The sequence below is a fragment of the Zea mays genome, chromosome 5, assembly GCF_902167145.1.
Source record: "Zea mays cultivar B73 chromosome 5, Zm-B73-REFERENCE-NAM-5.0, whole genome shotgun sequence".
In the NCBI taxonomy this organism is placed as follows: Eukaryota; Viridiplantae; Streptophyta; class Magnoliopsida; order Poales; family Poaceae; genus Zea; species Zea mays.
The window spans coordinates 214,140,715-214,156,572 of NC_050100.1; the positions used below are offsets into that span (position 1 = coordinate 214,140,715).

Sequence of the window (15,858 nt, forward strand, 5' to 3'; positions counted from 1 at the left end):
CGACGACCGCTGCACCAACAGCGACAACGACCTCCGCCTCATGCGGCTAGACAGCAGCAGTGATTGCCTCAGGGCAAACACTACTGTAAAAAGGCCCTCGTCCCCGTCCTCCACATGAGGAGCGAGGACAAGCCATTGAGGCCAAAGAGCCAGAGGTCCGCCCGCGGGTAGCACTGACGGTCTCGTCGGCAGAGGAAGCCTCACCTATGGCGACCACCACCACCTCAGCACCGACGACAGCGGCCACCTGCCCACCAACACCGCACCGGCGAACGTCGGCCGCCCCAAAGCGCACCGGCAGGTCCTCACTCCCATCCTCGCCGAGGCTGTCCCAGAACATGAGTACCGCCCTCGTGGCGTACGACGTGTTGGTCGACCCCCCGGTGCAGCCGACGGCGCAAGGAGGACCTGGAGGTAGCCGGCCTGCACACGGCGCAACCGACACCCGTGCGGCGAACGGGCAGCCACGCTCCGCCCCAGCGGTAGGAGGCACCGGAAGCAGCGCCAGAGCCGCTCAGGCCAGGGAGCTAGACCCGCGGCAGCTGACAGCGCTATGGGCGGCGAACGCCCTTCCCCCCCGATCACTGAGGGAAGGAGCGGGTCGCTGCCCACGTGGACATAGGCCCCGGCTCGGTGCACCCTCCTCCCCAGCACGGATGATGAACATCCTTGAAGCTGAGTGTAGGAGGGAGGCCACGGCCCGGCTCGCTCTCCCCCGCCACGAGGCCTGCGGTCATCATCCTGGGTGACCGCTGGTGGGGGGCTGCAGCCGGGCTGTGTGATGAAAATCCTTGAAGCCGAGCGATGACTGGAGAGCGCCAACCCACACGGGGTCACGCTCCTCCAACAGTAGTAAGAAGAAGGCAACACGGGTGCGCCCATCTGGGGGCTCGGAAGGCAGAAGGGCGCGACGGATGCAAGGAGTGTGAAGGCATGGCTACTCCCCAGGGGGTTGGTCCCTTTTTAAAGGCAGATCTCCTCACTCGCACCCCAAGCGTCACGGGCAAAGTCTCCATCAACATGCTCCAGGGTTCCCACCCCACGACATGGGGGCTAGGTCCCACACGTCATGCGAGCTGACCCAAAACGCGAAGGGGGCAAACCGCCACGCGCGAAGCATGTAACCGCCCTGCGGTTATAAGCGTTCCCGCATCATCGCCGAAACCAGCGGTCGGAAGGGCGGGCCGCCACGTGGGGAGCATGCAACCGCACCACGGTTGCACACCCTTTCGGTATCGTCGCATCCGGAGGATCAGCACGGAGGCCCAGTCCCACATGTCATGCAACTGGCGCGCCGGTCACCGCGTGCAAGGAAACCGCACCACCATCTGCGCCAATGCTGCGTCTTCTCGACTGCGGAACCAACGCAGCGACTCAAGGCAGCCCTGCGCGTGACCCGACAGTACCCAGTAACTGCGACGATCACGGGTCACTCAGCCGCGGGGATAGGCACGACGGTCGATATGATCAGAGGAGGGCCGGCAGTAATTGCAGCAACAGGCGTGTGGAAGCCGCGGTCCAATCACCTATAGGTTCGCATCCTCTCCTACAGCATAAAAAATGACGCACCCGTGTTCCATTCCTCGAACGACTCGCGCACGCACAACAGACGCCCGCGGATCGCCCGTCCTGTCACATTAACTCCTTGGCAGGACAAGCGACACCTCCGGCAGGCGAAGCGAGCGCCGTTTCGTCTCCGTCGTAATGACCGCGTCATAAAAGGTGTGCCACCTTATTTAAATTTATATCCTTTTCCTTTTCCTCTCTCTCTCTCTCTCTTGCCACAGGGACCGGGAAAGAGGATATTGCGAAAAGGATCCTTCCCAGCGAAGGAAACGGGCCCCGAGCCCTCCTACTGATCAGGGGTTCGAAGGTTGCGCCCTCCGGGGTTCGGTGACCGCCCCAGAGCACTCGGGCTCCGAGCCCATTACTGATCAGGGGTTCGAAGGCTGGCCCCTCGGAAGGGTTCGACAGCCGCCCCAGAGCATGCAGAGTTAGGGATAACCCTAAGTACGTCCGTTACATGGCCGAGGCTCGGACTACGCTCCCGAGGTACCCTAGGACATTTCCGAGACCAGCGGGAAAGATTTGTAATGGAATCCCACCATAGGGAGGCATCGAGCCCTCGGACCCTATCGAATGGGTCCGGGTCCAGCAAATCACCTGCAGGTACTTTTGGAGCGCGCCTCTGGGCCACTAGCCAACCCTTATCGAACGGGGCTCGGGCATCCACTCGGATCACCCGTTAGCAGCTCACCGGAAACACCATGTTCGGTGCCCTCCGAGGGTAACATGGCGCTTCCCCCCCTTCCTCCTTGCGAAAAGGCGACGAAGGGGCGTATAATAAAAGTCGAGACGGTCCTTGATCGTCCTCTTGCTCCGTGCAGAGGCTCGGGGGCTGCTCTTGCACCAGGCTACGGCCAAACTGTTGACCACATCAACAAATCAGCGTGAAAACTCGAAGCCTGACCGTGCACCCGGGCTGCGGCCGGGCCGCATGAGGGAACGACAAGGCTGACCGAGGTGTCACAAAAAGGATTAAGACCTCGGAGGAGTCAAATCACTCCTCCGAGGCCTCGAGGGCTACAACCGACGGGTGCGCTCGCGCGCACCCACCGGAACAAAGCATAACCGAGAAGGGCCGGTCCCCTGCAAAAAACTCCGACAGAACCTCCAAGCGAGTACTTACACTCCCTTTGAGGCTCGGGGGCTACTATCGGGGACCGTAATTAGGGGTACCCCCAATGCACCTTAATCCGGCTGGAAAACATCTTCAGAACAAACCATAAACGACCGATAAAGCGTGGACTTCATCTATTAAGGGACGCGACCTCATCCGAGCCCAGCCTCGAGCAAGGGCAGTAGTCCTGGACAAATTCTCGCCTCGCCCGAGGGTCCCCTCAGCCAGCAGGCACACCCTCGGCTCGCTTGAAACATAGCTCGGGCAGCCTTTGTCGTGAAGCGACCTCGTCCGAATCGCCTTACCAACCGACCGTATCGCATGCGCATTTAATGCGGGGATCGCCTGACACCTTATCCTGACACGCGTGCCTCAGTCGGCAAGGTCGAAGTGACCGCAGTTACTTTGCCCCTTTTACTGACCGTTCTGACAGGAAAACAGCGCTGTTCACCCCGCCCCGGCAACTGCGCCAGCCACCAGGGGAAGGCTGACAACGGCAAGTCACGACCTCCCTCGAGTTCGGCCTCAGGCGCAACAGGGAGCTCCGCCTCGCCCGACCCCGCCCTCGGCCTCAACCTCGGCCTCGGGAGAAGGTCTCCGCCTCGCCCGACCCTGGGCCTCGGCCTCAGCCTCAGCCTCGGCCTCGGAGAAGTCGCCGCCTCGCCCGACCTCGGCCTCGTATCAGCCACGCTACTGGGGATCCATCATTGCCCTACCCCTAGCTAGCCGCCTCAGGCTACGAGGGAACAAGACCGGTGTCCTGTCTAAGTTACTCCGGTAACAGGTAATGATGGTTCCCCTCGTGCGCCCATGACGTCGAGTGCTCTCAAACCCCCTACGGAAGCAAGGAGACGTCAGCAGGATCCATGCCGCACCGCCAGATATGCATCTACAGGGCTCAAGGCACTTCTCCGACGACCACGATATTACCTCTACAGGGCTCAAGGCGCTCCTCCGACGGCCACGTCGGTACATCTATAGGGCTCAAGGCGCTTCCCCGACGGCCACATTATTACCTGTACAGAGCTCAGGGCACTTCCCTACCAGCCACGTTAGCTCCAGGCTACACCCCCATTGTACAGCTGGGCATCTCCTTGTGTCTATAAAAGGGGGTGTCCAGGGCCCCACGGGGAGGAGGGGGGAAAAAGGGGAGACGAACGGGAGAAAGAGAGACGAACGTGCAGCGTACGAACACACGGATGCACGGCGCTGACGAGCAGAGGCAGCCAGAGTAGGAGAGACGCGGTACAGGCAGCCTCAGACGGCCCGCCTCAAGGCCGAACCCTCTCCTTCTCTCTCTCGCTCGCTCTCTCGCAGTGCTTGTAACCCCTACTGCAAGCGCCCCCTGGTGCAGGATAATATAAGCCTCATCCCATCGTTTGTGTTCCATCTTGCATCGACCCATCTGGACAGGGGCACGCGGCACTAAAATTCACTAGTCGGTCTGGCTGAGGGCCCCCCTGGTCCGAAACATCGACATTAGTAAATAACCAAAAATAACACTAGCGCTAAGGGTCAAATTGGTAATTATTTCTTACAACCCCCGGACCCACGTATCATATATGCTGCCAAAACAAAGAGGCTTGGGTACTAAAAGAAAAGCACCTAGACCTAACAATTAAGTGAATATCCAAAATTGTAGTAATTTTATTTCTATATTTCCATACATAACCAAAGAATAGAGAAGATTATTCAAGAGTCTCGGGTCCCAGAAGCGCGTGATAAATGCCAGCGAAGCCTAAATCTACAGAGAAAATTAAGTAAAGTACTCTGAATATAAAGTAAAGGAAAAGTATCTAGAACTTCTCCTTCGGCCCTACTCCTAGTAGTTAAGTGCGGAAGCAAAATTAACCCCTTGTTGGTACGCGACAACAAGTCATTCTCGTTTCCAGCATTTGACTGGCTAGAAATCTAAATACTTCCTCCGTCTTAGTATATAAGGCACAACCACCTCTAGTTCAAAGACCAAGAAATGTATTTAATTGTGTCTATACCATTGCATCGATGTACGTATGCATAGAGAAAGCACACCTTATATCGTGGGACAAGAACAAAAAGTGGTTACGCCTTATATCCTGGGACGGAGGGAGTAAAAGATAAACATATTTAAATAACCAAATAAAGAAACATTGAATAATATTTATTTATTAAAATTCCTATGAAAGGAAAGAGTGTCTTAAAATTGTCATTTGGCCAAACGAACGCACGTATATTCGGGGTCCATCGCAAGAAGCAGTTATGGCCCGGCGGTGAACTGCAACCCGTGAGGCCGTGACCTGACGTCCGTCCGACGGCGGCGGCGGCACGTGCCAAGTTCCGGAGTCCGGACTCCACGTCTCCGCCACCTCTTGGAGTTCTCGTCGCTCGTGCAAAAACAAACCGTAGCCGTACACATCCCACCATGCGGTAGCGCCGGTAGGCACAGGCACAAGAATCACAACAGGCGGCGGCCGCCTGGAGCTGCCTCGCATGCGTCCACGGCTACGTGGCCAGGCGCTCCGACGCCACGTCCAGGGAGGGGATCGGCCGGGCCGGGTCCCTGCCTTTACGCGTCCCGGCTTCCTATAAGCAGACAGCGGCGGGCTCCCGATCAGAACAAACGGCCGTCCCTATCTATCGGATTGCTTCCAGTTCCAGCTCGAGCACTGGGGCTTCGCAGGCGAGATGAAGAGGCTGCTTGCTCATGGCCAGTCCGGTTGCCCTTCCCGGACTTTGGTTGGCAGAATCCCTGCCCTGCCTGTACTTTGCAACAACGTTCTTCCCGACCATAGGGTGAGTTCACCAATCTGTCAGTCGCTGCTGCTACTTTCCTATGTTCTTTGAATTTTATTATAAGCAAGCACAGGGAGAATCGTGATGTACAGATGTTTTTGCCACTCCTGATCTGTGTTAACAATCTTCTGTTTCCCTGTGAAATCGACAGTACTATTCAGCCGAGAAACACGATGACGACACCACGCTAGGTGAGATCGGGGATAAGGCAAGGTCGACAGCCGAGGAGTTCCTGAGGGTGGCCAAGGAGAAGACCGACGACGTCGCGGAGGGCGCGAAGGAGACGCTGCACGAGACGAAGGAAGCGGTGGTCGGGGAGTCGGACGACGAGAAGGAGAAGTTCAAAAGGAGGGTGGAGGAGGGGAAGTACCATCATCAGAAGAAATAAGTGGCTTGTGTTCTCTTGGCTGCGTATGCAAGTCATGGCTTGGATTACTATACATACTCGATAGGCCTTGTAGTTTGTACAAGTTTACTCTTTGCATCCAGACGTGTCGATGTCCTGTAGAATAAATAAGAAGTTGCCTTTTGTGCTTCAATACTTACATGCCATCTCTCACTGAATAAAAAGTTTTGCCTTGTGAAGAAGTGTTCCCTGTTGTCACTTTGGATCGGTGAAGCGACCTGGGTATGTATATATGAGTATGAAGCGATTCTGTTGGGAGTCGTCCTGTGTGCCGTGCAACGGATGACAAAAATAGTGTAATCAGTGCAGATGGAAATGTTCATATTCATGTCGGACATCCAATGTGTAACATAAGTACCTCCTGGACGTTTAGTCACTCAGTGCTCACATAAGTACCTCCTGGACGTTTAGTCAGTGTGCAAATGCTGTCTACTTCGCTAATCTTTTCTCTCATATATGAAGTGCTCAAATGATTCCGCACTTCTGCATTGTAAAATCTACATTGCTAGCAGTTAACGGCTGAGGATGATAAGATGGTGTTCAGGTTTGAAATGCCAAGCTGATCTCCACTAGCATTGCTATGAATGAATAGAAGTTTGTACCTTCCAAATATTACATCAAGACCTCTTTTTTTTTTGGCTTTTCTGTCAAGTCATGTTTTCGCTATCTTGCCGTCTTTGTATTAGAATGGCTACATATATAGTTCACTTTTGCCGTCTCCTCAAACTAGTTTATACTATTTTTAGTTGTCGCTGGATATTTCAATTTTACACTATCTAGCGACAACTAAAATAAAACGAAGGGGGTATATATGTACATTTGTCCATCTTTGGAGGAGAGCATCAAGTGATTTTGCTCTCACTGGTTTTGCAGGTTGCGTGCAAACTATAGTTACCAATCAACTATCTTCGCGACTATTCACTATAATCTTATGTATTTCATTGCTGCGCAATTTGTACTGATGCCTGCCAGTTCGCGACAACTGAATCCTTGGTCACCTGCTGGGTGTCAAAGAAACTTGTGCGGCAAAGCAAAAGCACGAGATTTGGAAACAATAACCCATCATCAATAGCAGAAATCCAAACATTAACCTACACGAAGGAGGCGACACTACATCCAACAGTATACACACATGGACCGGACGAACAAACGAAGAGAAATCTGAAAATACAATTTACAGCCAAAGTAGGCTAGCTTCCGTACGTGGAAGCTGAGCCTAGCTAACTAGTAGCCGGCGATCCCGGAGCCGTCATGGGCGCCCTGCTGCTTCTTGCCGCCCTTCTTCTGGCACTTGTCCTTGATCCACTGGAACCCGGTGGCCGTGCCCTCCTTGACCTTCCTGAGCCCCGTGGCCGCGGCCGCCTTGGTCTTCTCCACCCCGCCCTGCTGCTTCTTGCCGCCGGCGCCGCCGTCCTGCCGGCCGCGCGCGCGGGGGCTCGGGTCGCCGCCGTAGTCCCACTGGTCCGCCCACGACGTGCCGAACGAGTTGCTGCGCTGCATGGTCCCGATCCGCTGAACCGGAAACACCAACAATACGCAACAAGGACGACGATCCCCTCGAGGAAAGGATGCAAGAGACCGTGCGATGCTTTCTTGCGGTCGAGGCAAGGGAGGCGTGGGATGCCAGGAGAATGTGGCTTTTATAGGAGGAGCTCGGTTACCTGTGCCGACGAACGCATCGATGACCAGGACCCCAGGAGCATCACCGCCCATGCGCGCGAGGCGCTATGCATGTGGAATTGAAAAGGGCGGAGGAGGAGTCGCGTGTCCGGATGTGTCCGGAACGCGGTGGTTGGTTGGCCCGTTCGTCTTCGGGAGCAGCTGCGCGCCAGTTTTGACTTCTGACCAACCAGCCTTCAGGTTCAGGGGCGGGGAGCCTCTGGCTTCTGGCTTCTGGCCTGGTGATGCCTTACTGGTGGGTCCGGTGGCAGGATTGGTCCACATGTCGGCAGCTGCCTTGCTCAGACGCGGTCGGGGTGGAAAACGGCGACCGGCGGGATTGTGTTGTGTTGTGCTGTGCCTGACAGACAGGATGGTTTCCAGAAGTGAAGAAATTGCATGCCGGAACAGGTCGCCTGATCTGATTATTAGTATCACCTCTTTTTCGGCCAAGTATGGTTTGACCTGTTAAAGAGTGGCTTGCTTGATTCCTCTGCCTGCTGCGAGTTCCGACACGAGCAATCGTACGTGTACTTTTAGCGGCCGGGTTGGTGAACCAAGCATCGTCAAAAGCAACGGACGCGCTTAGTGGTTCCACGACAAATTACGTCGGAGCTTACGTGGAGATAATGCACAGCGATGGTTTTTGTTCCGTGAATAAAATATCTAGACGGTGGTTTCCTCTTTCGCCAGCGCTTATAATTAGATCCTGTTTTAATTTCACGGAATAAACTTTAACTTCATGCTAAACTTTAGCCATATAAATTAAAGTGCTAAAGTTTAGCTTCTTGGAGTGTTTAAACTACTTTAATAAAGTTTAGCACATTGAAATTAAAAGACACATATGTCCCTAATGCGGAGAGAGAATGAGGTTGAAGGGTATGAGTGCAAATGAGGTTCCCTGGTCTATGTTTAGCTCCTTTTAACACCTCTTGAGCAGATTATGAGATAATAGGTGCCAAATTTTATCACACCATTATTAACTCTCATGTTTAGATCATCAAATGGTTAAAAGTAGCTAAAAAAGCTGCTAAAGTTTATTTAGTGAGATTGAAACCGGGCCTTGGTCCATAGCGTGTTCGTGAATTGCTCTACAAGTCATCGACTCTGAATAATCCGTTCATGGACGAAATGGGATACGGACGAGCTGAGCTGACGGAGGATTAGAAGCTTCCGACGACACTTGGACCGAAACGGTGCAGACGACGCCATACGATCTCCGGGCTGTACTCTACTCGCCGCTCCACGTGCCCACGGCTTGTGATACCCTTCTTCTATGATCTAAACTCTGTTTGTGTAAACGGGCCCGTTTAAACACCTACAAACGTTATAAGATAGTATGCCGTTTCTGTTTAATTGTCTGTTTAGTCTATTTAATTGACAGTGTAGCCTGTTGGTCCGTTTAACTCGAATAATAGCTAAACAGTTTAGCATTTACAGGAATATTGGTATCAGATATTATATTATTCTGTAATAGTGATAACCATATTATGTACACAAGAATATATCCAAGAATCAGCTAATCGAGCAACAAATCGATACAAGGAAGGACGTGGCCAAAAAAAAAAAAAAAATGGCGAACACTAGAGGTCTACGGCACTAGAGGACTAGGAGGAGCAGGCCAACTGCCGCAACCGCAACTACTCCGACGAAGACTCTATCTGGTCGGCATCCGGCGCCGGCGCTACTGTCCATCTCGCGGCTGCTCGTCGCCGGCGAAGTCGGGGTCGCGCCCTTGAAATTGGGGTTGCTCCCGTACAGGCTCTGTATCCCCTGGACGTCGTCGGCCTCCAGCTCCACCTTCCTCGTCCCCGTCCGGATCGTCGGGTACATGATGGCGTCCGGCACCGAGGAGTGGCCGAGCCCCAGTAGGTGGCCGATCTCGTGCACCGCCACGGACTCTAGGTCCACCGCCCCGGTCGCCGACGAGCGTGACACGTCGCTGCCGGCCACCCACGCCTCCGCGGCGTCCAGGTGGAACCGGCCGTCCGTGGGCGAGAAGGCGTGCGCGAGGGTGCCCAGGGGCCCGTCGAACGGCTCGCCGTCGCCGTGCGAGCCCGAGTAGAAGCCGATGGTGATGTCGGCGTCGGACTCCGACGCGGTCTCCGCGAACCGCAGGTTGGTGGCGGCGGCCCACCGGGAGAAGGCGCGCGCGAAGACGTCGCTCAACGTGGACCGGTCGATGGACGCGGCCGCCGAGGTCGCGGTGATCGCGTACTTGAGGTCCCGCCTGAACGGCGGCCACGTCGGCCCCCCGGGGAAGTAGGCGTACAGGTGCCTGCCGTGGGCGTCGGCGGAGGAGCTCCTCGCCATGGTGGACCGTTGATGACGTCGGCCACGCCGCAGCGAGGCGCGACCATCTGCGAGACGGTGGACGGGTCCAGCGCGCCGGTGGCGTTGAGCCCGAAGTTGCGCTGGTACGTCGCGATGGCCGCCTCCAGGTTCTGGTCGAACGCGTCGCTGAAGGGGGACGACGGCGGCGGCGGCGGGAGGTAGCCGAAGTGGCTGAGGTAGTCCTTGAGCCCGGCCAAGCCCTGCCGCTCCTCCCCCATGTGACAGCCAGACAGGTTCTGGAACGCCGCCCACGGATTCGGGAACGCTGGTGGCGTCCCAGGCGGGAAGCCGGACGGGAAGGCCGACGCCGGAAACGCGACCGCGAACGCCATCAGCGCCACGGCTGCGGCAACTTGCGATACATCCATCATCAGGAACCAGAGGAAGTTCGCCGGGCCGACCGCGCAGAGAACACACAGCAAACCGAGCTGTCACGTAAGCTTTAAGGCTCGCTACCCGATAGCTCACGGGCAGCGTGGTCAGCCGGCCGGCAGGTACGCGGAGCCGGGTCCGGGTGGCTAACGGGAACAGAGCCCTTTCTTTCGAGTCGAGACGTCGCAGCTCTGTGCGTGTGGTTCAGTGAGCTCCTTTGGTCAAGACTCAAGGGCGGCAAGAGAGGATGTGGCCTTGTGTCTGTTGCGAGTTGCTGTCGTACCACGGCTGCGATCGGCGTGAAGTGAGACTGAGAGGGTTTTAGAATAGAAAAAAAATGCGTTTTGCTTTTGTACACTACTCACCGGCCAGAGAAGCTTCTGCTTCGTTGGTTTCCGGCGTGCGGCTCGATTGGTGTTCAAGAACAGAAAACGGTCGTAGGCTGCCAAGGCCGGCGCCGGGTAACATTTATTTTAATCGCTGTTAATGTTATATGATCTTAACATGTAACTCTAACAACTATACCTTATAAATTTTAGATATGTGTCTTATGGTTTGAGGGAAAATCGTTGTAGGAGATCAAAATCCGATGGTTGGTGCCGATAGAGGTAACAGTGGCGCCGTGGCAGTCTATTCTCCACTTCTGTGTAGAGATAAACTAGGCCTTATTAGGTATGTGTAAACTCCTATCCTATAATGTTAAATCGTTTCATTACTAATCAAAAAGATCTAGATGGATAGAAGTAGGTTGAATAGGCTATAATTTTTTTCTTATAAACCTAATAGTTACAAATGGGGCCAATATATTTGATATGTGGAAATAATTACTTGTGTTATGTTTAATCAAGGCTATTTCCCTAACCAAACCAGTAGACTGTGAATAATATATAAGTATATAACAAGCTATATATGTGCTAAAAAATAGATATATGATAATTAATGATCTTGCAATAAGTATATGTATTAGCAAGGATAGCTTGGAGTGCAAACCATATGGACAGACGACGTGGTTTGGTTGCTTGCTACCAACCTACATACTCATTGTAGTGATCCCAAACTAGAAGATTCATGTGCTTATTTGGCGTAACAAGCCAAACCCATAGGACGCCATAGTAATCACTCTAACAAGACACTCCAATGTAACAAGCCGCAATATCATCATTGTTGGTCATTGTGGATCTCCCGCATGGATAACCATAAGATCTCCTTACAGTATGATGACCGAAGTCAGCAATAACCTCCAAAGCTGCACAACGATCCCTCATTATTGCCTCCAAACAGTCTAGTGGAGATAGCCACCAAGAGTAAAAAGAACCCTACAACTCAATATGATTAGTAGTGCTACTAGATAAAAAACTCTATGAGAATCATTAGAAATCACTTCCAATCTTATTTTATGTCACTAGATATGAGTGGTTGATGTTTTCTTAGGTCTAATAGGGTGTATACCAAGTGGGGAAGCCAAAATGTTGATCCCGAACCTGCATAAACTCTATTTATAAGGTTTGAAGGGCCAAGTAGTTGTTGGAACTGTTATTATGCACTATACGGGGTCGTGGAACCATCGACATCCCACCATCGGGCATACTATAATTATGCATTCTAAATTAATTTCGGCCATAATAAGGATAGAACAAAACCTTTTCAAATAGTATTAGCACCAACATACTATAATATTCTTAAAATTAAATCTACATGCTTAATTCAATTTAATTTGAAAACAAAATAAATTCTAAGTATAAAAACTTTTTAAAAATTTAATTTGAGATTAAGATTGGTGGTGTGTGCTGATAGCGGCTACGGACGTCTCTTAAATTTCACGCAGAAATGAGGTCTCGTTAGATATATATAGATGACAAAATGAGGAGGTAATTCGTGTATTGGTTCTCTTTCCTATTTATTTTATGTTTTGTGGTGTCCAAGAGCGCGACAACTAGTGGTACAATAGATCATGATCCAAATATTTTTTATAATTTATTTGAGCTTTTAATTAATTTTAATTCAAAAATAGGTAGAAATAAAACATAATCCTAATTTGTTCTGATACTTAAATTTATATATTGTAAAATTTAGAGCTTAGTATCACCACTGTCCACAACCAAAATAGTTATACCTTATAAAACTATCATAGCAATAGACTGTAAAACGTCGTCTACCCTAAGTATAGCGAATGTATGCATCTGCTAGTCCAACAACGGACGCTAGAGCCTCCGCTGTATTATACCGGGCCTCCCTCGTACCATATGCTAAGCCTGTGGAGCGAAGGAGCTCTGCCGGGAGGACGAGCGCCAGCACCGAGGCCGGCGGCGTGGAGGCCCTGGGCTGTGGCGGTGCGGTGAAGCCCGGCCTCTGCCGGAGAGGAGGAGCACCTGCGCGGAGGCCCTTCGCTAGGACGCCACGATGAAGCCCGGCTACGACGCGCGTGGAGAACCTCGACAGGGAAAGAGCACCAACACCGACGAGCTGGAATGCGACGAGGCAGAGGAGCTAGGATGCGACGGCACAAAAGAAACTGGGATGCGGTAGAGCAGACGAAGAAATTCACGTGAATACTTTTAACTTTTGGAAGCCCACACGGACATAAAAAATAGGTTTATAAAAGAAATCCTATTTCCCACAATGTGAAGTTTCATTGCAAAACATATTTATTAATAAGAATATAAAAATAATTTGCAATCTACAAATGACTCATATATTTTGTGAAAAGTATACGTGTTTGAATTTTTTTGAAAATTAAAGCGAATGAGATATAGAGAACAAAGTTTAGAGAACGCTGCTGAAATAGTAAAGTTACAGAGAGTATAATTTTTTAAAGTGTTCTGTAAATAACAGAAAACATTTCTTCAGTGGATGAAATATAAAGGATATTGCTAGAGACAGTTTAAGAGGACGAGAGAGATGGAGACGGATGAGATCCAATAAGGCTGAACAAGACACGCCTCTAAATTCCCTCTAAATTCTGAAAGTCTGAATCAACAACTTATATCTATAGTTTTTGCGCCACTTGACAGAGCAAACAATTGAAGAAAGTTATGCATGTGGGAAAGCAGATCTTTCTGTGGTACTTACAAGGGGAGGGAGGTATGACATGTTTAGCAAAAGCAGTCCTTCGACCTCCGAAAAGAAATGCGGTTACAAGCACCTCCAACTGTCTGATTCAGCTGAATACTATGGAGTATGGACGCATGAGGAAGAATAATGACTCTCCCGTACTTGATCTATGCACAAACGACATTTCCTGAGTCCCAATGTCTGCGACTTTTCAACTCGAAGGATGGTGGCGAAGCCGGTGGTAGCTCCAACGGAGAAGGGTCGTAGGTAGGTCCGTAGGTGTCGGCTTAAGATCCTCGGTCTCTAGGACCATCGCTCAGCCAAAGTGCTAGGAAAAAACATCTGGCAACTAAGATCTATTGGTCAACGGGAGAAGAAAGAGACCGTATGTCCTCCAAGTTTCTGTCTTCGGACGAACCCCGCGGTAGGCCAGAGGTCGGGCGTGAACATATTAACTGCGCTCGACATTGAGTCACAGTAGAGATGTCGGTCTGCCTACCACTTATGGTCTACGAGCGAGCCCCATGTGCTGCAGCGCACTCATAACCTACGAACTCCTCGGTCACGGCGCATTTATAGCCCGCGCTCTCCCCCCGCCCTGCGGCTCGCTCATGGCCTATCGGTACTAGATCTGAATGCGCACACCGCGCGCTCGACATTGAGTCACAGTAGAGATGTCGGTCTGCCTACCACTCATGGCCTACGAGCGAGCCCCATGTGCTGCAGCGCACTCATAACCTACGAACTCCTCGGTCACGGCGCATTTATAGCCCGCGCTCTCCCCCCGCCCTGCGGCTCGCTCATGGCCTATCGGTACTAGATCTGAATGCGCACACCGCGTGCAAGGCACAACAAGAGAAGTCACATCGAAGGACATGCTACAAAGGCTAGAGGTCGACATAGCTCGAATGATGGCGCTTGGGCCCCACGATGTCCGCCCCATTCGCCATAAAGAATATGAGACAATCAGGTGACCTCAAGGATCAATGACGCATGTAGCTTCACCAGGATAGAACACTCGGTCTTACCATCGCCCCGTGACTCCTTTTTTAGGAAGTCATCGGTAGTCGACCATCTCCTTGCCCTATAAAAGGAGGTCGGTCCATAAGGGAACGAACATGGACACCCAAACGCGTGGTCGGAGAGACGACGAGCCAACAAAGGGAGCAAGGACATTGAGACTGGAGCCCGCCGCTAAGCCAAGACTTACCCTTAGCTCCACCACCTCCGCACAAGAGACTGAGGAACCTCTCCTCTCTCTCATCCACTTGTAACCCTTACTATAAGCATTGATCAGCAAAGGTGCCGTAGCGCAGGCCACCAAAGACTGGATGTAGGAACGTTCTGTCCGAACCACAATAAATCTTGCGCCCACAGCACACACTGTCCCAATTCCAATACGCACACACAAATTTACTTGTCGGACCTATGTTCGAAATAGGAGTGAAGCAACAAATAGAAATTTTCGGATCATTCTTGAAAATTTACTGAAATTCAGGGCTAAACGGAAACAGGAACAAATACTGAAAATATAGAAACAAAATCGGTAGAAAAAATCGAAAACGAAAACGGTTTGAGTCTCTTTCGATCATTTTCCAAAAATTATCGTATTCATTCGATATTTTACTGTTGGTAACAAATTCGATATTTTTTATAATAATATTACATTTGAATTAATCTTTGTAAAGTTACAATATATTGATCTTAACTTAGAAAAATATGAAACTAATTTTATCACTTTTCTAAAATCAAGATCTATCTAATGGTATATAATTTAGAGTTGTTTGAAACTTTTACGTACCTTATTTATAGTTCGTTCTGATTATTACTCTTAATACATATATTCATAATTTGCACGAGAGCGTGAGAAGGATAAAGATAATATCAATTATGTTGTCTTTCTAACTATATGTATGTGTGCATAGTGTTTGTCACTTGTATTTGTGAGATGTTGCTTTAATGCTTTGTGAAATATGATTTAATCCTTCATGAATTTGTGAATATTTACATATTGGATGTAGGACTTGCCTAATTTTTTTAAGTCAATTAAGGGTACATGTTCGAGTTTTATCGATGTATTTTCAATTCTGACGGTAATCAATGTGTTTTCTGTATCGAACTTTTAGTTTCAATGTTTTTAAAATATTGATGTCGTTTTCGTTTCCAAGTTATTGTTTTCGAGTAAAAATATAAAAAACAGAAATAGTATTAACGTTTATCGACCGCTTTCACTCCTAGTCGTAGGCAACTCAAGGAGCCACACAAGCCCGATGCCCGCGTAACATTTTAGGCCCTGTTTGGGAACAAAGTTTTTGAAAACCACAGTTTTTGAAATACTATACTATACTTTAGTTATGACAATACCGTAGTTTATAATACCGCAGTTTTGAAAACTGAGGTCCAGAGCTAAGTTTAGAATGCCTTAAAACAACTATAGTATTTGCAATACTTCAGTTTTGAAAACAGAGATTTTACCCAGCTTGCCAAACACCATTATGTATATAATACTGCAGTATTTGAAAATACTGCAGTATTCTTCCAAAACTGCAGAAAAACTTTGTTCCCAAACACCCCCTTAGTAAGT

At 50.5% G+C, this 15,858-nt stretch overlaps 3 protein-coding genes across 3 annotated transcripts; 1 reads left to right on the forward strand and 2 right to left on the reverse strand.

Moving 5' to 3' along the window:
- Positions 1–5,272: 5,272 nt before the first annotated feature.
- LOC100381289 (uncharacterized) lies at positions 5,273–6,040 on the forward strand. The gene is made up of 2 exons (NM_001364698.1): positions 5,273–5,452; positions 5,604–6,040. The coding sequence occupies exons 1-2, from the start codon at positions 5,345–5,347 to the stop codon at positions 5,838–5,840; spliced, it is 345 nt and encodes a 114-aa protein (NP_001351627.1). The 5' UTR covers positions 5,273–5,344; the 3' UTR covers positions 5,841–6,040.
- A 745-nt stretch (positions 6,041–6,785) lies between these two features.
- Positions 6,786–7,700, reverse strand: LOC103627704 (uncharacterized). The gene has a single exon (NM_001355455.1). The coding sequence runs from the start codon at positions 7,569–7,571 to the stop codon at positions 7,083–7,085; it is 489 nt and encodes a 162-aa protein (NP_001342384.1). The 5' UTR covers positions 7,572–7,700; the 3' UTR covers positions 6,786–7,082.
- A 1,254-nt stretch (positions 7,701–8,954) lies between these two features.
- LOC100285384 (metalloendoproteinase 1) lies at positions 8,955–10,343 on the reverse strand. The gene is given in 2 exon segments (NM_001158277.3): positions 8,955–9,836; positions 9,839–10,343. Coding segments are annotated over 2 exon segments (1,104 nt in total). The 5' UTR covers positions 10,223–10,343; the 3' UTR covers positions 8,955–9,116.
- Positions 10,344–15,858: the final 5,515 nt, after the last annotated feature.

Bases quoted from the DNA above. Each gene is read 5' to 3' on its own strand.
- LOC100381289 (NM_001364698.1), top strand. From the start codon at position 5,345: ATGAAGAGGCTGCTTGCTCATGGCCAGTCCGGTTGCCCTTCCCGGACT. The intron at 5,453-5,603 runs GTGAGTTCACCA...TGAAATCGACAG, and splicing joins ACGTTCTTCCCGACCATAGG to TACTATTCAGCCGAGAAACA.
- LOC103627704 (NM_001355455.1), bottom strand. From the start codon at position 7,571: ATGGGCGGTGATGCTCCTGGGGTCCTGGTCATCGATGCGTTCGTCGGC.